Genomic DNA, 19,783 nt, shown 5'->3' with positions numbered 1-19,783 from the left:
TGGGGCCCACAGTGACAGCTGGCGCCGAAGCTACCTCTGTGCCCCCTGCAGATGTGTCAGCTCCGAGGACACAGCAGGCACCTCCCCTGGCAGCCACCTGTGGTCTGCACAGCCACAAGGCCCCTGGGGAGCCGCATGCTGCTGGGCCAAGGTGTCCCCTTGCCCCAGCTCCCGAGATGCTGTGTCCCCTCCCCTGCCCTTGGCTGCCCCCAACACAGTGTTCAGCAGGTCAGCCTGGGCCTGGCCCATGGAGGGTCCTGGACCTGGTGTCCTTAGGCCAGGCAGGCAGGTGGCCTCTCCCACTGGCTCTGCGCATGATGCTGAGCTGCAGGGACAGTGCACGTGGAACAGACGTACCAGTGAAGCTTTTGGGTAGACTTGACCCTGGGAAATTGTAATGCATGGTGGGCTTTCCGGTATGAATAAATCACATTTACTGGACCAGCTAGTTCTGCAGATGGAAGTGTTGGGGTGTGCCAGGCACCGCCTCATCAAATGGGTAAGAATCCAGGGGGGCATCAGGAGGGGTGTGAAAGGGGCCTAATGGTGGGCAGCCCTGGAAGTGTCCAGGATGGGTGTTCCCTGACGCAGAAAGGGTGTGTGTGTGCATGGTTATTCATGGGGGGTGTGGCTGGACACGTGTGTGCACTGGTTGTTCATGTGTATAGAGCATGTGTGTACATGTGTGCCTGTGTTTGTACCTGTGCATGCACAGCGGGGGCCTCCCCCACAGGACAGGGTGGAGGGACGGAGGGAAGGTGCCTAGACCAGCCTCCACCAACATCTGCTGGAGCTGGCCAGAATTGAGACCACCAGGATCCCCTCTACCCCAGCAGGGTCGCTTCATCATACACCCGCAGGGGCTCTGCCCACCGCCCCCTAGGCTCCTCCTATGCTCAGGGCCCAGTGCACACCCACCTGGGCTCCAATGTATTGTGTCAGGGAGGGGAACATCCGGAGGCTCAGAGGAACTCCTGGGCCACCTCCCCGCCGTGGCCCTGCCTCTCTAGGACATGCGCACACGTGTACACACGCATGCAAACACAGGCACACATGCACCTGGTATAACCACCACCCCCTCGCCCCTACCCCAGTGCAAACAGCTGCAGCGGCCCATTTGGTTGTGGCCTTTTCCCTCTCGTTTGCATGGATCCCTCCTCAGGCCCAGCCATGAGGTCTGTCCCCAGAGGAAGTGACCTGTAACAGGCCAGGGCCCAGCCAGCTGGCACCTGCCCCCACAGACAAGCCCAGGCATGCCATGCCCAGGTGGCCCCCTCCTCAGACCCTCCCAGCCTGCTCTCTTCCAGCTAACTGCTACTCTGCAGCTGCCTCTGGGTGTGGAGGGGCCATGTGCGTGATGTTGAGATGGGGCCACCTCATGGTCTGCTAGGGGGTTCCAGGACGGGGGGTATGGACAGCAGATGCTCAGAGACTGCCTGCCCCTGGTCAGCTGGTGTCGGCAGCAGCATCAGAATAAAGTCCTGTCACGTGTGCAAACCTGCGGCGGGGTCAGCCAGGACAGTATGAAAATGGCCCCCGCCCCCATCCCTTTCCCAGGGGCCCCAGAGGCTTTGCAGGTGAGGACAGAGAGGGTTTTGCTAAACAAATCTGCTGCCCCCTCCAGGGCTCCCTATATCTGGTCTCTGCCTGGCACATCATCACCTGCTGGAGGCTACCCACCTGCTATGCCTGGCCTGACTCCCTTGGGCCTCAGCCTCTTGGCTCTCCTGGGCCTCACAGTGGGGGCCCCTCTGTGCCTGTCACGCCTGCTCAGAATGCAAGGCGACTACATGCTGGGTGGGCTCTTCCCCATGAGCTCAGCTGAGGGCACTGGCTTTGGGGACAGGACACGGCCGGAGAGCATCACATGCAAAAGGTATGGGGCTGGGGTCCAGAGCTGGCCCAGGGCGGGGCAGGGACAAGGCTGCGGACCCAGGCCAGTCTGGGGTGGGGTGGGGTGGGGCAGGGACCAGGCTGGGGTCCTAGGCCAGCCCGGGGCAGCCAGTGGGGATATCCTTGGTCCAGTGCCCTCAGCCCTACGTGCCCCAGGTTCTCAGGTTTCGGCCTGCTTTGGGCACTGGCTGTGAAGATGGCGGTGGATGAGATCAACAATGGGTCAGCCTTGCTGCCGGGGCTGCGTCTGGGCTACGACCTGTTCGACACGTGCTCAGAGCCCATGGTAGCCATGAAGCCCAGCCTGGTGTTCCTGGCCAAGGCGGGTAGTCGCAACATCGCCGCCTACTGCAATTACACACAGTACCAGCCACGTGTTCTGGCTGTCATCGGGCCCTACTCTTCCGAGCTCGCCCTTGTCACTGGCAAGTTCTTCAGCTTCTTCCTCATGCCCCAGGTGCGCCTGCCACCTGGCCCATGCACCCCACCCTGTCCCACCCCACGTAGCACTCCCTTATGGAGACCCTCGGCCTGTAGGTCAGCTATGGTGCCAGCATGGACCGGCTGAGCGACCGGGAGATGTTCCCATCCTTCTTCCGCACGGTGCCCAGTGACCGCGTGCAGCTGAGGGCCATAGTGGAGCTGCTGGTGGCCTTTAGCTGGAACTGGGTGGCAGCCGTGGGCAGTGATGATGAGTACGGCCGTCAGGGCCTGAGCATCTTCTCCAAACTGGCCAGTGCCCGAAACATCTGCATCGCCCACCAGGGCCTGGTGCCACTGCCCAACAGCCACAGGATGCCGCTGGGCCAGGTGGAGAAGCTTCTGCAGGTAGTCAACCAGAGCAATGTACAGGTAGTGGTGCTGTTTGCCTCTGCCCGAGCCGCCCACACCCTCTTCAGTTACAGTGTCCACAGCCAGCTTACACCCAAGGTATGGGTGACCAGCGAGGCCTGGCTGGCCTCGGACCTGGTCGCCACAGTGCCCGGCATGGCCCAGGTAGGCACCGTGCTTGGCTTCCTGCAGCACAGTGACCCACTGCCCGAGTTCCGGAGCTATGTGGCCACCCACCTGGCCCTTGCTGCCGACCCAGCCTTCTGCACCTCACTGGATGCTGCACAGCCAGGCCTAGAAGAGGACGTGGTGGGGCCACGCTGCCCACAGTGTGATCATGTCACACTTAAGAACCTGTTGGCCTGGCTGACGAACCACCGGTTCTTTGCTGCCTATGCAGCCGTGTACAGCGTGGCCCAGGCACTCCACAACACGCTTCGCTGCAACGCCTCGGGTTGCCCTGCACGCAAGCCCGTGCAGCCCTGGCAGGTGAGCGCTCGGCCACAGGTACCCCCTGTCCCCACCTGCACACACAGAGCCATCAGGAGCAGGGCCAGTGCCAGGGGTCTGGGTGGGCAGGTGGCTCTGGGCTCCACCCACCATCTCCCTGCCCCTGCCTAGCTCCTGGATAGGATGTACAACATGCGTTTCCACGCCCGAGACCTGGAGCTATCCTTTGACGCCAGCGGGAACGTGGATATGAAGTATGACCTGACGCTGTGGATGTGGCGGGGCCAGGAGCCTGAGGTCCGCACTGTGGGCATCTTCGACGGCCAGCTCCGGCTCAACCGCTCCCAGATGAAGTGGCACACGCTGGGCAATCAGGTGAGTCAGGGGTACATGTCCCCTTCATGAGGTCTTGGGCCACCCAGGCACAGCACCCACGCTGCCATAGGAGCACAGCCTGGAGGGTACTCAGGTCTACACTCCTGCCCACACCTCCCACCTGGTGGGCACTGCAGGGGGATGCACCTGCCACCACTGGGCAATGGGGGGCACACCTCCCATCAGGTGGGCATGGGAGGGTCACAGCGACCACCGGCAGGCTGAGATTGCTCTGTCCCAGGAGCCGCCGGTGTCCCAGTGCTCGCGGCAGTGTGCAGAGGGCCAGGTGCGCCGTGTAAAGGGCTTCCACTCCTGCTGTTATGACTGCGTGGACTGCAGGGCCGGCACCTATAGGCGTACCCAAGGTGAGCAGGGCCTCCACATGGCTGGGGGCAGGGTGCAGTGGGCAGACACAGCCCAGGTGAACTGGGGCCTCCACACGGCTGGGGGCTTGGCAGGCACACACAACTTGGGGGTCCTGGCTGTTCTGGCTCCTCAGTGTCCCCTTAGCCCATGGAGGGGTGAGGCTGTGCCTGCTACTCCAGCACCCCTCTCCCCTCCCCACCCTGCAGATGACCTCTTCTGTACCCAATGTGGCCTGAACGAGTGGTCCCCGGACCGGAGCACCCGCTGCTTCCCACGCAGGCCCAAGTTCCTGGCATGGGGGGAGCCAATCACCCTGGGGCTGCTTATGCTGCTGGGCCTGGTGCTGGGCCTGACACTGGCAGCCCTGGGGCTCTTCGTTCGCCACTGGGACAGCCCAATGGTGCAGGCCTCCGGCGGGCCACTGGCCTGCTTTGGCCTGGCCTGCCTGGGCCTGGCCTGCCTGAGCGTCCTCCTGTTCCCCGGGTGGCCCAGCCCCACTGGCTGCCTAGCGCAGCAGCCACTGTTCCACCTGCCGCTGACCGGCTGCCTGAGCACACTGTTTCTGCAGGCGGCCGAGACATTTGTGGAGTCAGAGCTGCCGCCAGGCTGGATGGGGCGGCTGCAGGGCTGGTTTAGGGGCCCAGGGGCCTGGCTGATAGTGCTGGTGGCCGTTTTGGCACAGGCGGCACTGTGCACCTGGTACCTGGTGGCCTTCCCGTTCAAGGTGGTGACCGACTGGCAGGCATTGCCCCAGGAGGTGCTGGTGCACTGCTGCATGCACTCCTGGATTAGCTTCGGCCTGGCGCATGCCACTAACGCCATTCTGGCCTTCCTGTGCTTCCTGGGCACCTTCCTGGTACAGAGCCAGCCCAGCCGATACAACCGCGCACGCGGCCTCACCTTTGCCACGCTGTCCCATTTCATCATCTGGATCTCCTTTGTGCCTCTCTTTGCCAATGTGAACATGGTCTACCAACCCGCAGTGCAGATGACAGCCATCCTTCTCTGCGCCCTGGGTATCTTGGCTTCTGTCTACCTGCCCAAGTGCTACCTGCTGCTGTGGTGCCCAGCACTCAACACCCCGGAGTTCTTCCTAGGGAAGGGGCCCGGGAATGTGGGGGAGACTCGGGAAAACCAAGAGTCGGTGACCCTGGACCCCGTGAGCCCAGCCGCGGTGACTCCAACCCAATAACCCAAAAAAACCTAAACCCATTGCCATCAATTCCGACTCATAGCGACCCTATAGAAGCCCCCAAACCAAAAGTCCCCAGCCCACGACCCCCCTGCCTGTGCCCTGACTCTGAGGACCCTCAGCCCTAGGTTCTAACCCCAAGTTAACAGCTGACTTTGACCCTACATGACCCTAGGCCTGCACTGTGCACAAGGGGTCTAGGCCCCCAAGAGTCAAGCTCTGTCTCGGCCTCTGCCAAGCGGCCCAGCCCTGTGTGCTGGGAGAGGCCCATGTGGCCCCCATGGGCTCCCTGGGCTCCTGCAGCTCTGGGGGCGGCCTGCACTGGGAAAGCCCCTGGCTGGGCCATTTGAGGTCACAGCTGAGGGTCCTCGCCTGGCAGTGCCCAGCCTGGGGCGCACCCAGCATGTCTGTGATTACAAGCTTTGCAGGAAAAGCTGGTGAAACAGGCTGCCGGCCTGGGTCCCAGGGCAGAAGTCACTCAGAGGAGGGGTGGCGCCAGATTCCCCCTCTTCCCAGGACCTACAGAGTGGAGCAGGGGCAGGCAGACGCCAGTACCTCGGACAGAGCCCCAGCAGTGGGGGTCAGCACAGTGGCCAGCGCCAGCCACCAGGACCCCTGAAGGCAAGAGTCAGCACCACTGACAGACAACGCCCCCGCCAGGACAACGGCAGTGGCCAGCACCCGGGACCTAGCTTGGCACGCATGCATCCAGGCTGGCTGAGGCCTGGGGTCAGCTCTCGTGGGTCCAGGGGGCGCTAACTGGTGCCCTGCACTCCATCTCCTAAAGCAGCCACAGGAAAGAGGGACACAGGCACACCTCAGTCCCATAAAATTAAACGCTTTTTAGTGTTTAAAATAGCATTTACATGGAAGCAGCATTTACACGGAGCAGCTATATATTAACTATCCAGACTCGGACTTTGATACAGTATCTACAGCACAGCCTGTGCAGGCCGGGGCACAAGAGGGGCAATGTGTGGATGGGCACCTGGGGCCACTCCCTCTCCCCGGCCCCTGCCCCTTAGGGTCGTGTCCCCACTCCATCCTGGCCCAGCTATATCCCCTTGCCCATCCCCACCACCAAGCTGAGCTGGCTCTCCTTTCTCCACACACTTTCAGACACCACCTGTGTGCTCCACATTTGCACCTCTGAGAAGGATGGCCAGAACATGCAAATCTGTTCTTAGTGGTGGCGGGGTGGGGGTGTGTGTGTGGTGCTGATCGTGGCCACCTTCCCAAAGTGCAGGGCTAGGCAATAAATAAATAAATTAGATCCTTGCCCTGGGCAGCTACAGATGGGCTCTGATTCTCACCCTCAAGAGGCCCCTCAGCCTGGGCCAGGCGGGCAGAGCAGGGAGGGTCCTGCACTGCCTCTGGGCAAGTGAGGATCAGCGGGAGGACCAGGAGGGTCTTCTTCATCCTGGGGGTCACCTCCAGACAAAGGGGAGTCAGTGGAGGGGTCATGCCAAGGTGGGCAGGTCAGACCTGCCTGAGGTTGGATGGCCTCCCAGCTCTGGCTAAAGTCTTCGTGGACCTGGGCCACTCACCCACTAGAGGAAGAGATCTGGGAGCAGACGGGACACTTGAGTCCCAACTATGGTGTCCTCCCACGCCACCTGCTTTGACCCCTGTCCAGGCCTGCCCAACCCCCGGCCCATACAAAGGAAGCACAGGTAGCCATCCTGGGCCCAGCCGTCACTAAGGCAAGCCCACACACACAGCCTCAGGCAGGTGGCCCACCCCGGTGGGCGGGTGGGCGGGCTGACAATTCATGCAAGGGGCAAGACCGCCCCCCCTTGGGCCAGGGCTGAAGGCACTTTCTCCGCCAGTTACATGATGTCAACGAAGAATTCACAGGGGTTCCCCATGGCCTTCTGGAAGGATTGGCGGCTGCCCGTGAGCTCGGGGGGCACCGAGGCCAACTCCCGCACAGGTGGCCCCCCAGGGGGCCCACCCACTGCTGCATATGCCTTGGCCAGGGGGCACAGGGGAGGCAGCCCGGGTGCAGCAGACAAAGCCTGGCTACGAGGGCTGCTGCCGTGGCTGAGCTGGCTGGCTGGGCGCTCCCGCCAGCCACCCACCCCGCTTGATACCGTGGGGTCCGGCTCACTGCCACTGCCCCCTGCACCAGCTGTCCGGCGCTCCTGCTCACGCCCCAAGGCCCGCCGGCTGCTCCCACCAGCGCTCCGGGTGGACTCGCTGCTCTTGCTTCCTGGAGACGGTGGGGAGGGGGAAGGAAAGGGACAGCTGGTCAGGGCCAGGCCCAGCCCGGCCCCCAGGGCCAGGGGTTCCAGGTGGGATGGTCACAGGGAGGGGTCCCAGCCATGCAGAGACACAGGGCAGGCCCCACCCAAGAAAGTAGGGGGGCTGCTTAGCGGGAGCTGGGGGTAGCAAAGGCGGTGGGGACGCTCCAGGAGTCATGCAGCGCCCCACACCTCACGCTAGCCCCACATGAGCACTTGGCAGCTGAGAAACTGAGGCACAGTCAAGGACCCAGTGCACCTGGCAGCCCTCCTGGTGCTCCCAGTCGAAGGTCCACCCATCCCCCTACCCGCTGGGGTCCTGACCAGCTATGCCCCGCCTTGCTTGGAGCCCCGTCCATGGTTCCCAGGGGTAGGGACCCTGAGGACATGGGCCGGCCAGGGTCACGCTGATGGGGACGCCAAGAAGGATGCCGGGCGGGCCCCTGGCTTACCGGCCCCGAGGGTCCTCTCCTCTAGAGCTTCAGTCTAACGCTTGCTCAGCACAAAACAAGGGATAGTACGAGTTACACACTGCGGCTGCCCTAGGGCACCACACTGCCGGGCACACCCTGCTGACCTGTCGGATCTGCAGACGCCCACATCCAACCCCTCACACAGAGGTTCCACACACAGCTTCCTTGGCCACCCTTCCCCTCTTCCCCAGCCCTTCCAATCAGCTGGGCCCCCCAGCCCCCCACTTGGCCTCAGGCCTCTGCCCCAACAAGCCCTGTCCCCACCTGTTGCCCAGCTCCCTGACTTCCCAGCTGCTAGCACGGCTGTGACCCTCCCACCCCCTCCCCCACCAGGCTGCATAAGCCACAGGTGGGGCGGTGTCTTCACCACTATATCCTTCGGACAGCCTGGACAGTGGCTAGAGAGGGACCGTCTCCCCCCGCCCCCCCGCAGACTCCTGCTTGATGCCCTCTGCTGCCCCCAAAACCCCTCATCTGTGTGGCTCCTGGGCCCCCCGTACTGCCCTCCCCCACGGCTGTCTGCTGGCCCTATGCTCCCTGCTCCTTCAGGGCCCCGTCCCTCTCCCGCAAGCCAGGCCGAGGAGGTACCTGGCTGCCCCTGCCTTGGATTCTTCCCTTTCCCCCTTCATACGCTGACTATGGCCACAGAAACCCAAGTTCTCCAGTCACTCTGACCCTAGCCCCTTCCAGAAAGACCATGCCCATGGCCCAAGCACAGAGCTGCAGGAATCGGGGGGCAGCGGGGAGAGGTAGGGGGATAGCCAGGCAGTAGGGGTAGCGAGGGCCAGTGAGGGGCCAGGTGGCCCAGGTGCGGGTCTCACCTTCACTCTGTTGACTACCGGCACTGCCACTGCCATAGCTGAAGCCGGGGTCCTGGTAGGCAGGCGGGAAGCAGGGCGGGGGCCCCGGGTACTGATAGGGGAAGGCCTGGCCCAGGGGCCAAGGGGCAGCTGGGTGGGGCAGTGGGGCCAGGGTGTCCTGATCTGAGGCCCCACTGGAGCCGTTGTTGAGGTTCAGGGCTGCAAGGTCTGGCAGGGAGAGGGATGATGAGCACGCCGGGCGGGTGGGTGGCGGGCAGGCCCAACCCCCTGGCCCCCCAACCCCTGGCCCCACTCACTGCTACACAGGTCCCCAAAGACGTAGTAGCACTGCTCTGAGAAGGTGACCTTGTTGACTGTGTGCCGCAGGAAGCCATGCTTCAGCATGGTGCTGGCGTACCTCCGCGCCTCGCGTCGTTCCTTAAAGCCCTCCACGTGCGCGTACAGCCAGTCCACCAAGTCTGCACCTGTGGCAGCCAGCAGCACTCAGGGCCAGCCCAGCCCCTGCCCCGGCTGCCCCACCCATGTGCCTCCACACCCACCGATGACAGCGTTGGCAATGGTGATCTTGAGCCACATGCGGTCGCGGATCTCCAGTCCCGAGTCCGGCATCCGCATGACCCTCACGACAGTGCCCATGTCACTCTTCACCGTCAGCGGTGCCTCCTCCAGCTCTGCAAGGCATGGCAGGGGGCGGGGAGGACGGCTTGGAGGACAGGCCTCTAGGGGCAGAGGCTGTGGCCACACCCTCTTGGGGACAGGGTAGGGGGGACCATGACCACATTTCTCCTGGAGGCTGGGGGGGCCGTGGTTTCACGCCTCTAGGGGGCTAGGAAGGACAGTGGCTGTACCCCTCTTGGGGGCTGGGGGAAAGGCTGTAGTCCTACCCTAGGTGAAGTCCTGAAAGGAGATCCCCAGGGTCAGACAGTTGGCATGGGGGAGTTGGATCTGCATTTCCCACCCTTCTGGGCACTTTCACTGGAATCTCGGATCCAAACCCAGGGTGAGGCCATCCCCCACCCCTCAGAACAAAGCCCGATAAGGAGGGGACATGGTCCCCACTCCCAACTTCCCCTGCTAGCCATGGGGCTGTTAGTCCTGTTAGTGGCAGAAAAGCATAGTGGGGGCCACATCCATGCACCCATCTCTTCCCACCCCCACCATGGCTGACCCCTGCCAGGGATCCCGGGGGCTGGCCCAGCCCTGGGCACGTCTCTCCCAATGCAGAGTGCTGCGAGAAAAGGCTACAGGCGGTGAATGGAAATATGAGGAGGTACAGGGCGTGAACAGAGGTATGAGGGGGTGTAGGTGATCGAAGATGTGAGAGAGTGCAGCGCAGTGAATGCAGATATAAAAGGGCACAGGAGATATAAGGGGGTGCGGAGGTAAGCAGATATATGAGACGGTACAGAGGATAAATGGTGCTATGTGGATGTGCAGGGTGGTGAATGAATATGAGAGGGTAGAGGAAGTGAATGCAAATATGAGGGGGTGAACAGAGGTATCAGGGGATACGGGGCAGTGAACGGAGATATGAGGGGGTGCAAGAGTGCAGGAGCATGCAGGAATATGAGGGGATGCATGGAGATACAGGGGGTATGAGAGGAGTAGGGGGACAAGGAGATGCAGGGAGTATGAAGGGGTGCATGGGGCTGTAGGAGATGCATGAAGGTGCAGAGAGGTAGGTGGGGGCGTGTGGTACGGTGGGGTGAGGACATCTGTGCAGGATACGGGAGACGGACAGGTGTGAGTGCTGCGCCCTCATGTGCCCTAGAGGGAGCAGACATGCAAGGCCAAGCCAGTCCCCAGTGTGTCTGCAAAGGGGTAGTCCAGGAGCGGCCAGGTCCCTCTGTTTCCTGTTGGGGCCCTGGTTGGGGGGCAGCCCCCACACGGAGCGCTGGAGCAGGTCTGGCGTGCTGGCCTTGTGGGGTAAGTATGCGTGCCCAGTGGTTGGGCGGGGCCGTAAGCCGCCACTTACGTGGAGCGCCGGGCACAGAGCTCGTTAGTGAGGAGGAGCTGGTGCGCGTGATGGCGCTGGAGCAGGGGCTCGTACCGTAGCGGGGCAGAGCGCCTGTCAGAGCCGCCGTGTGGGACAGCCAGGCAGCAGGGTCGATGGGCCGTACCGGGTCAGCTGGGTGCCACAGACGACAGACAACAGGCAGAAAAGGGTGGGGGGAGAAATGGAGCACAAGGCACAGAGGAGACAGCCCTTCAGGCTGGGCCAGGTGCCCCCCACCCCCCGCTGCCCAGCCCTTGGGGTCACTCACCCCTTGGGATGGTGAAGTAGCTCCGGGGGGTCGGGTCCCAGCACTTGGCCACCGTGAGGCTAATGGGCCTGTGAGGTGGGTGGGGAGAGTCACATAGTCTGCAAGGTCGTCCCTGCCGGCCCCCCACCCCCGCGGGCCTCACCCAGTCTGCGACACGATCTCCCGCAGCACACGGACTGCGTCATCATTGGTCATGTTCTCAAAGTTGACGTCATTCACCTAGGGGCAGGGCAAGGATCAGGGATCAGGTGTCAGTGAGAGCAGCGGGGACTAGAGTTGGTGGGGTTCAGGGTCAGCAACAACAGGGTCAGAGGTTGGGGACCAGCGATGGCAAGGGTAGGGTGGAGGTCAGCAATAATGAAGAATGGGAGGTGACGGGTCACTGACGGCAAGGGGTCACAAGTCAGCAATGGCAGGGCTCCGGGGTCAGTGACTATGTTGGGGGGGGACCCTGGGCCCCACACCTGCAGCAGCATGTCACCCGGCTCAATGCGGCCATCAGCGGCCACAGCCCCGCCCTTCATGATGGAGCCAATGTAGATGCCACCGTCACCACGATCGTTGCTCTGGCCCACGATGCTGATGCCCAGAAAGTGGTGCCTCTCTGCGAGGAAGCAGGTGGTGAGTGAGAGGTGGTGGTGGGGGTAGCGTGTGGGTAGGTGGGGGACGGGAGGGGACAAGGAATCACGGGGTAGGCAAGAAAGCAGGTGGCAGCCCAGAGACTCTCACCCATGTTGAGCGTGACGGTGATGATGTTCAGCGACATGGTCGAGTCTGTGATGCTGCTGAATGACGAGGCCTGGGGGGAATGGGGGTTGGGTGAGAGGGAGCTGACCCCAGTCCCCAAACCCTGCTCCCATGCTGCCCCACTCATGCCGCCCCACCCCTGCCGCCGTACCCGGTCTGTCTGCCGCATGCGCTGCCGCCGGCGCCGCCGCTTGTGCTTTCGGATCAGCCGTGAGGAGGTGCTCTGCTCCGTGGAGCTGCTCAGCCTAGGGGAGTGTGGGGATCAGAGCTGGACCCACAATAGGGAAGGGAAGCGTGTATCCACCCACCAAGAAAAATGAGGATACCAGGCAGGGGCAGGGGTGTGAGGTGGGGCTAAGGGACAAGCTATGGAAGGAAGAGACGGAGCTGCCTAGGATGTGAGGACTAGGAGCTTGGACCCTGCCCCACTTGGCTAGGCAGAGCCTGGGTCAGGTTTGCTCAGAAGATTCAGCTCCCTGTGTGCACACACACACATGTACACACACAGATCCCTCATGGACCTGTATTCTCTCATAAACACAGAATCACAGCACTTACATACACACTCACAGACACCCACTCAGTCACATGTAATTCAAAGCATGCACGTACAAATACACACACATGCACACAGGCACACAGCACATGAGCAGACACCCGCGTGATAATGCTCAGCATGCCCACGGAGGTAGCCCCAGCCCCCGCCTGCCCACACACCGGCTGGTGTCCTCCTCATCTGAGTCAATGAAGCTGCTGGACTCAAGCTCACTGCTCATCACAGTGGATGCACTGTCATGGGGCAGGCCCAGGTCTCGCCGCCGCTCCGCCCTCGGGTGCCCGTTGGTCCGGGAAGCTGTTGGGGTTGCAGGGGGGAGATGACTAGGAGGCCTCTGGAGGTCACAGGGTCATGGGAGCCTCAATCTCCTGTTCTCTGGGGAGCTGGGAGGCCACAGAGACCGTGGGGATTACATGGGGGTCGTGAGAAGTAGAGCCAGGTCGAGGCTTCGGGGGCCACTGGTCTAGGAAGTAGAGACAGTAACAGGACTCCACATGGGGCCATGAGGTGGTTGGGGGTGCTAGGGTGAGGCCACAAAGCCAAGGGTCTCAGGGGTGGCAGGCGGCAGCCACGCTACCGTCCTCGCGGCCCTCACAGTTCCGGCGCCGGGCTCGCTCCCGCCGGTGGCTGACCATGGACTCTGCGCCGGTCTCATTGTCCATCCCATCGCGGCTGCTGGCCACATTCGGGCTATGCCAACAAGAGGTGTGGGCTCACTGCCCGGTGACAACACCTGGGGCACTGTCCCAGCCCTCAGCCTCCCCTCTACTTTGGGGACCCTTACCATGCCACTTGTACCACGGGGGCCTTTCTGTCCCCTCTGTGGAAGCTCCTATGCTGCCCTCTCCTAAGCTGCCCTCCTCGTAGGCCAAACAGGCCAGAGGCCCCTCAGGAGCACTAGGGCTCACCCCCCACCCCGCATCTGCCAGGGTCCTTACTGGAAGGAGGGGGGCCGGGAATCCCCGATGCCCCCCGTCCGCTCGAGAGGTGGGGGCAGGTCCGTGTGGCTGTCTGTGCCTTGAGACCCCGTGTCCGAGTGTGCGCCCTCAGCCAGGACCAGCTGCAGAGGGAGAGTGGGTGCTCAGAGATGCCCCGCCTGCCCCCAGACCACCTTCCTGCCCCTAGAACACCCCTACCCACCTCAAGACCATCCCCCTGCCTGCAGACCACCCCTACCCACCCCCAGATCACCGCCACCCACCCCTAGACCACCCTACCCCCAGACTACCCCCCACCACCAGACCACCTCCAGACCAACTCCAGGGCACAGGTAGCAGCCTCCTCCCCTACAGCCTCAACCTCCGCATGCCCTGCGCCTATGGGACCATCCCCACCCCAGAGAGCATCACTCCTCTCTCTAGGCACCCCTGGGTGGGACAGGCGGGCGTGGGCCACCCCAGACTCACCCAGGAGACCACTCGGCCATTGAAGCAGGGCAGCCTGGCATTGTCGTCTGAGATCTCCTCCTTCACCACCCTGGGGGAGAGACGTGGACATGGGCGCAACGCCCTGCACCCCACCATACCACCGAACAGACTCCAACAGCCTTCCCACCAGGGGGTTCTAGAGATAAGACCCCCATCCTTGCCCAAGGCACCTTCCGCATTCTCTGAGCCACCCGGCCCCAGGGAGGTGCCACAACACCCCAGAGGTCGGTCTCTGCAGCCCCCGCATATTCTTCTTAGGGTCCATACCCCACCTCTCCCCACCCCCCCAGTACCACAGGGGGCCACCCCAGAGCTCCTGTCCACCTCTAGGGTAAGCCCCCAGACCCTTCCTGGTCACCTCAGCCTCACCTCCCCCAGGCCCCTGGGGAGCCCCTGGCTTTAGCTCCAGGTCGGAAAGCTGGTGACAGCGAACCCAAGGCAAGACATGGTGAGGACTAGGACGGGCCTTGACCCCTCACCTCTCCACTCCATCCGGTGCGCACCCAGGCTCCATTTGGCCATATCTGACCACACGCCTTGCCCCCCTACGCGGAGCCCCACCCTCGTACAGAGCCCCACCCAGCCCTGGCTCCAATGCCCAGACACCACCCCTGGAGCCCCGAATCAGACCTAACCTCCCAGTCGGCCTCATTTAAAGACATCAAACGGCTCCTCCTCAACCACGGCAGAGCCCACGATCGAGCCCATGGCTGAACCTACAGCCAGATGCTCCTCCGGGACGTGCCCCATGGCCCCCCCACCTCAGGGGTGGCAACTCCACCCTCCCAGGTGCCAGGGACTCACCCTTGCCCTGTCCCCACCTCCCACCAATCACTCAACTCTTCCTTCAAACCATTCCACACCACCTCTCTGTCTGCATGCCAATATGCACACACACGCGCACACACACACACACACACACACACACACAAATGCGAACGTACACAGGTACACAAGCACATGCACCCAGGCCCACATGCATGCACATACACCCCCATTCATGTACATGCACACACATGCATAAACACAAGCATGTACAAACACACGTGCACCCACACACACACACACACACACACACCCACACACACCTGCGTGCACGTGCACTCACACAAACGCACCCACACGTGCAAACATGCACAGGCAGCCTGCCACCCTCCTGGCCCGCCCGCCAGAGAGACAGAAACAGACCCCACTCTGGACCAGCCCTGACTCACGGGGAGCCATGGCCTCCCCCAGCTGCAAGCCTGGAAGGGCAGCTGGGGACACAGCCAGCTGAGACCACTTGGAGAGAAAACAGAGACCCCACTGCCCACCCCACTGACCTGCAGCCAGATGTTTACCCACTCAATGCAGGCCCCAAGGCAAACGGGCTCGGACAAGACACAGAAGGCCAGGGTGAAGTTAATGGCAAGGAGGCCAGACGACCCATAGGACTTGGAAACAGGTGAGGACACAGAGCCAGGCATCAGGATTCAAAGGGGTGAGGGCAGCGGCCAGCTCCACCCAGGCAGGGGTCAGGGGCCAGGGTCTGCAGCCCAGATACACCCACGCAGTGGCCTCCTGGGGGGCAGGGGCAAGGCCAGGCCGGACAGGAGGCACCCGAACACCCTGCCCTCCTAAGGCTGGTGCCCAGGAGACAGGATTTCCCATGCCCAGGACTTGGCTCTGGCAGAGAAATGGGAGCTGGAGCCCAGCAGGGCCTGGATCTCCACCTGGTAGGAAACAGGCCTCAGGGCCACCGGGATGCAGCTGCAGAGCAGCCCCTACCCCATCTGCCTCAGGCACCCTCCCTGGCAGCAGCAGTCACAGGGGGAACAAGCCTCTGGTAACCCCACTCACTGGGAGGGGCCCCAAACCACCCCTTCCCCATGCCTCCCCAGGGCCAGCACATGTGCACCAATGACAGGGATCCCACCAATGCACAGAGGGTCATTCTCTCAGGACTCCCTGCCCCCGTGTCTGCCCCACCCCTGCAAAGCTGGGCCAGGCTTCCCAGGACTCTGGACTGAGAGGGCCACAGAGAGAGGGAGACCTGGAGCCCTCCAGCTGTGGTCACTGGGCAGGGAGGCCGTGGAGCTCCCCCCTCAGACTCTCTCTGAGTGACTGAGGCAGAGACCCAAAAGGGGCCTCAGCACCCAACATGCCACCCCAAGGGGGGCCAGGTGGCAGCCCTTCCCTGCCACACCCCAGCACTCTGATTCACCCACAGGAGGGCTGGGCCCAGGAGCACCCCGTCCTGCTCCACCTTTTTGGAGAAACCTCAGCTCAGGACAGCCACCTGCCTTCATTAACCACCCACTGGGCCCAGATGCCAAGCACAAGCCTTCCAAGATGATCCACCCAAGAACTCTGTGACCCCCCACGCCACCTCCCGGGGCCTGCTCCCCTGGGCCCACCCTCCAACCTGGGGTCAGGACTGAAGGGACCACAGGCCTCAGGCCCAACCAGGCTGGAGGAGCAGAGACAGAGGTAGCTAGGCCAGCCTGGCTCCCACGGGGCCTATCTTGCCCTGCCCCCACCCCACCCAAGCAGAGGAGCAGGTGCTGAGCTCCCCATAGCCCTCCACTGCTCAGCACTGGGGCACAACCCTGGACAGCCTCACAGAACCAGGTCTCGCTGGGTCAGGGCAGCAACCCCAGGACACAGTCTCTACTGACATTTGGGGGTGGCCACCCTGGCATTTGGCCCCTACTCCACAGTTCTTGGCAAGATTCCAGCTAACCCCAAATTTGTGGCTGCGAGGCCCGCCCACCACCCCCACAGACCCACCCTGATAAGCAATCTGCTGTAAGCCAGTCCTGCCAGATGGGACATCCCAACTATGTGCAGAGGGCAGGATCCCACTCACCCACCCACCCGGCTCACACACTGCCTGCCCCAGAGCAGGTGGTGGCAGAGCCAGCACATGACTGGGGGAGTCCCCCAGCTCCCAAGAACACTGGGGGGCCTTGGGAGCCCCCTCTACCCCACAAGCTGCCCCCAGAGGCCGCTGGTCTGCACTCCTCCCTCTAGCAGCTGCACCCACAAGGTTGGGGGTCCATGCTCCCCCTACCCAGGTGCTGGGGAGGGCAGAGTCTGGGCCAAGCAAGTGCTCAACCCTGCCCAGCAGCCCCCATACAAGCACAGAGCGCTGTCTGACACCTGAACCGAGCCTCAGTCAGCCTCCCTCCAAACAGAGGTGCCAGGGCCACAACCTGGCAGATTAGCCCAGTGCCAACTCTAGCCAACCTGGCATCAGCCACCCACTCTTGATGACAGGGGACTCTGTTGGTCTCACAGCCAACACCCTCCCTGCACCCGCCACTCACAAGACCAGATAGTTGGCTCTGAACCTCCAGGCTAGCCCACCACAGGCCCAGAGCCCCCTCCTCGGCCTTTCCTCTGCCCCCTAATGCCCACCCAGCCCTTTCGGGCCTTGGTTCAGAACAGTGGAGACCTGCATGTGGAAAGTGCAGGCTGTCTAAGTGGGGGAAGGGTGGAGAGTCTTGTATCCAATTGGCCAATGATGCACTTGGGGAGTAGGCCCAGCCCTTCCACACAGGCTGGAACCAGCCCCCAAGCTGAGGCCACGCCTCTCATGACGGGGTCCACTGTGCTAGCCCAGCCAGGACATGCCCTCCCTTCTCCCAACCTACAGCTACATCTATTTGGTATCCAGGGTGAGTCTCAAGTTCTCATCTATACTAAAATGTGAGTACTATAGGTCCATCCCAGTAGAAATGTATTCTATCGAATAAACTGTTCTTTAGAATAAAATAGACTTTAGAGCTCTGCAGGTGGCACTTCAGGAGAGGGGAGGAAGGAAGCAAATATAGGGGGGCCTCCCCTGGGTCTCTGAGGCTACCAGGCTCCCAGCCAGCGGTCCAGAGAAGGAACAGGGTGAGTCCTGCCTCACCTATGTGGCCCACTGCACCCCTGTCCGTCCCTTCCCCATCCCCTCATCCCAGCCCAGGCCTTACGTCACCGCCTGGACTCTTCAGCAGCCCTCTCTGCCTCCCAGCCGTCCTCCCGTCAGCCTATGGCCACCTTCATGCCTGAGCTCCCCACCTCCCTGCACCCACAGTAGCTCTCCCCAGAAAAGGCCTCATGGCCTCCCTCTCCCACACCCCAGCCATTCCAAAGCTGCTCTCCCTGTACCAGCCAACCTAAGAACACCCGTTTCAAGACCCAGGTCTGCCTCACCCCACCTCCTGGGTCAGGACACCCAAGGTTCTCCAACCTGGTGGGTGGGTACTGAGGGGGTCCTGGCTATCTCCTGACCCTGGAGGTCAGAGTCTCTGCAGCCTGGTGGGGCACAACCGTGTCGGCAAGGCCTTTTCAGGACACCCCCCAGAGCAAGCTCAAGGGCGACAACCTGGGGGCTGTGCTCACTTCATGCCACCCTCTCCTTGAGGCTTGAATCTGTGACAAAGAGCAGTGTGACTTTGGGGATTTTTGTTAAAATAATAAAGTAAAAACGTCTTTTCACTTACTTAATCCTCACAGTCAAAGAAGCCCAGGCCCAGAGAGGTTGAGTGGCCACCTGAGGTCACTCAGCATATGGAGGTGTGGCAGGCAGCCCCTGCCTTATGGAGCCCCCCACCCCAGACGCGGCTCCTAGCCTAAGCAGGCAGGAAGGACAGTGGACAGGGCCAGGGGGTGCCCAGCCTTCAGGGACTGACAAGAACACACCTTCCCCCTCTACTTCTCCCTGGTTACGTGGAGAGGGGTAGAGCAGAGTGTCTAGTTGTCCCCATGTCCCTCAGCACCCCCTGAGAGCCACAAAGTGGCCTGAGCTTGGCCTAACCTGGGCCTGCCCAGGGCCCATGCAAACCAGAGTCCAGGAAATGGCCTCAATGTCAAAGTCTAGGGAGGTCGCTGCACACAAGGACTCAGGCTGGCCTGCGGGCAGCCAGGGCACACCTGCTTGGCCGATGGGGCCTCTGCATGCCCCCTCGCAGCACTGCCAAGCTGGGGACTCGGGTTACCTGAGGCTGTGCCGGCATAGTCCCAGAGGCCCAGACCAGCACAGGCGGGAAGTCCCCTGGCCTGGGACAGCCACCATGGAGACTCGGACTCAGAGGCTGAGAGTCAGCAAATGGCCCGGCTGCTCAGGAAACACAAGGGCTATGGGCCAGGAACACCAGGCAGGAGTGGGTGAGCGGCCACCCATGTACCCAGCCACCCTTGGCCACTGCCGACTTTCACGCCTTGGACGAGGGGCTGGGGGAGCCTGTCTTGAACCCCCAGAAACTTCTGCAGATCCCAACAGATATCCCTGTCCTGCCCCAGCTCACTTCCCCATCCTGACCAGCAGACCCACTGGGTGGCTGGACCCTGCCCCCACCTTCACTTGCTTCCACCTTGTCCCTTCCCCTGCCTAACCTCATGAACCACACACCCTCCAGGACAACCCTCCAGACCACCTGTCCCAGCTCAGGTGCACCCCTGAGACCCACTGTCTATAAAAGATAGGCAGTGAACTCTGAGCCCCAACAGGTGTCAAGATGGGACTCTGGGAAAAGACAGCTCCCTGGGTGGCCCTAGGCACTTATACTGGGCACACAGGGCCCAGGCCCCACAGCTGGAAAGACCAGGACCCTCACAAACCCTCATCTAGAGCTCTCAGGCCCTGGCCTGGCAGTCAGGGCCCATGGGCCAGCCCAGAACCAGATATGTGGATCCACATGCCACAATGGGTGCCCACAAGGCCCACCAGGGTACACACGAAGAGCTAGACCACCCAGACTGGCGCCCCCACGCGCGGCGGAGAGGCAGGGCGGCAGTCACGGGCGCCTGCAGGGCACGTCCACAGGCACAGGACCCTCAAGGCCCTACCGGCACAAACAGGTGCGCAGATACCTGTGCACGCCCACAGGCCCACACCCAGGCTCCGGCCCATCCCGGACAGCGCGTCTGAAAGGACCGCTCCGGGCCTCACGGCCCCGCGCGCCCACTGACCCGAAGTCCTGGTCCATGGACTTGAAGAAGAATTTGTAGGTGTGCACGGGCCGGTTGCTGAGCACGTTCTTGAAGTCGGCCAGCGTGACGCGCTCGGGGGCCACTGGCAGCTTAACCAGGTACGGCGTCTCTTCCTCGTCCATGTGGTAGATGATCTTGGTCTCCGCCATGGCGCGGCGGCGGGCGCGGGGCCCGCGCGGCGCTC

General features: G+C 62.5%; 2 protein-coding genes across 3 annotated transcripts; one reads left to right on the top strand and one right to left on the bottom strand.

The window, feature by feature from the left end:
- Positions 1–1,685: 1,685 nt before the first annotated feature.
- TAS1R3 (taste 1 receptor member 3) lies at positions 1,686–5,107 on the top strand. Its single transcript, XM_023738786.1, has 6 exons — positions 1,686–1,876; positions 2,050–2,350; positions 2,431–3,213; positions 3,346–3,549; positions 3,794–3,914; positions 4,122–5,107. Exons 1-6 carry the CDS (start codon positions 1,686–1,688, stop codon positions 5,105–5,107), a joined length of 2,586 nt encoding a protein of 861 aa, XP_023594554.1.
- A 1,828-nt stretch (positions 5,108–6,935) lies between these two features.
- Positions 6,936–19,753, bottom strand: DVL1 (dishevelled segment polarity protein 1). Of its 2 annotated transcripts, none has more exons than XM_023738799.1 (15): positions 19,579–19,753; positions 13,618–13,687; positions 13,150–13,271; positions 12,789–12,901; positions 12,373–12,508; positions 11,807–11,900; positions 11,638–11,707; positions 11,373–11,512; positions 11,051–11,127; positions 10,909–10,976; positions 10,620–10,772; positions 9,184–9,315; positions 8,941–9,108; positions 8,645–8,851; positions 6,936–7,319 (listed from the first exon to the last, which is right to left on the bottom strand). In XM_023738799.1, exons 1-15 carry the CDS (start codon positions 19,746–19,748, stop codon positions 6,937–6,939), a joined length of 2,103 nt encoding a protein of 700 aa, XP_023594567.1. In that variant the 5' UTR covers positions 19,749–19,753; the 3' UTR covers position 6,936. The 2 variants fall into 2 exon arrangements, with proteins under 2 accessions (XP_023594567.1, XP_023594568.1); XM_023738800.1 differs by having other exon boundaries at positions 10,695–10,772.
- Between the last annotated feature and the right edge of the window lie 30 nt (positions 19,754–19,783).

The sequence above is a fragment of the Trichechus manatus genome, unplaced genomic scaffold (assembly GCF_000243295.1).
Source record: "Trichechus manatus latirostris isolate Lorelei unplaced genomic scaffold, TriManLat1.0 scaffold00122, whole genome shotgun sequence".
In the NCBI taxonomy this organism is placed as follows: domain Eukaryota; kingdom Metazoa; phylum Chordata; class Mammalia; order Sirenia; family Trichechidae; genus Trichechus; species Trichechus manatus.
The sequence above is the reverse complement of the archived record's forward strand: the minus strand, read 5'-3'. Positions and strand labels throughout refer to the sequence as shown.

Coding starts and splice junctions, on each gene's coding strand:
- TAS1R3 (XM_023738786.1), top strand. CDS start 1,686: ATGCCTGGCCTGACTCCCTTGGGCCTCAGCCTCTTGGCTCTCCTGGGC. Junction 3,550..3,793: donor GGCACACGCTGGGCAATCAG/GTGAGTCAGGGG, acceptor CTGTCCCAGGAG/CCGCCGGTGTCCCAGTGCTC. Junction 3,915..4,121: donor CACCTATAGGCGTACCCAAG/GTGAGCAGGGCC, acceptor CCCACCCTGCAG/ATGACCTCTTCTGTACCCAA.
- DVL1 (XM_023738799.1), bottom strand. CDS start 19,748: ATGGCGGAGACCAAGATCATCTACCACATGGACGAGGAAGAGACGCCG. Junction 13,272..13,617: donor ATGGCCGAGTGGTCTCCTGG/GTGAGTCTGGGG, acceptor CTCCCTCTGCAG/CTGGTCCTGGCTGAGGGCGC. Junction 11,128..11,372: donor CGGGTGACATGCTGCTGCAG/GTGTGGGGCCCA, acceptor CCCTGCCCCTAG/GTGAATGACGTCAACTTTGA.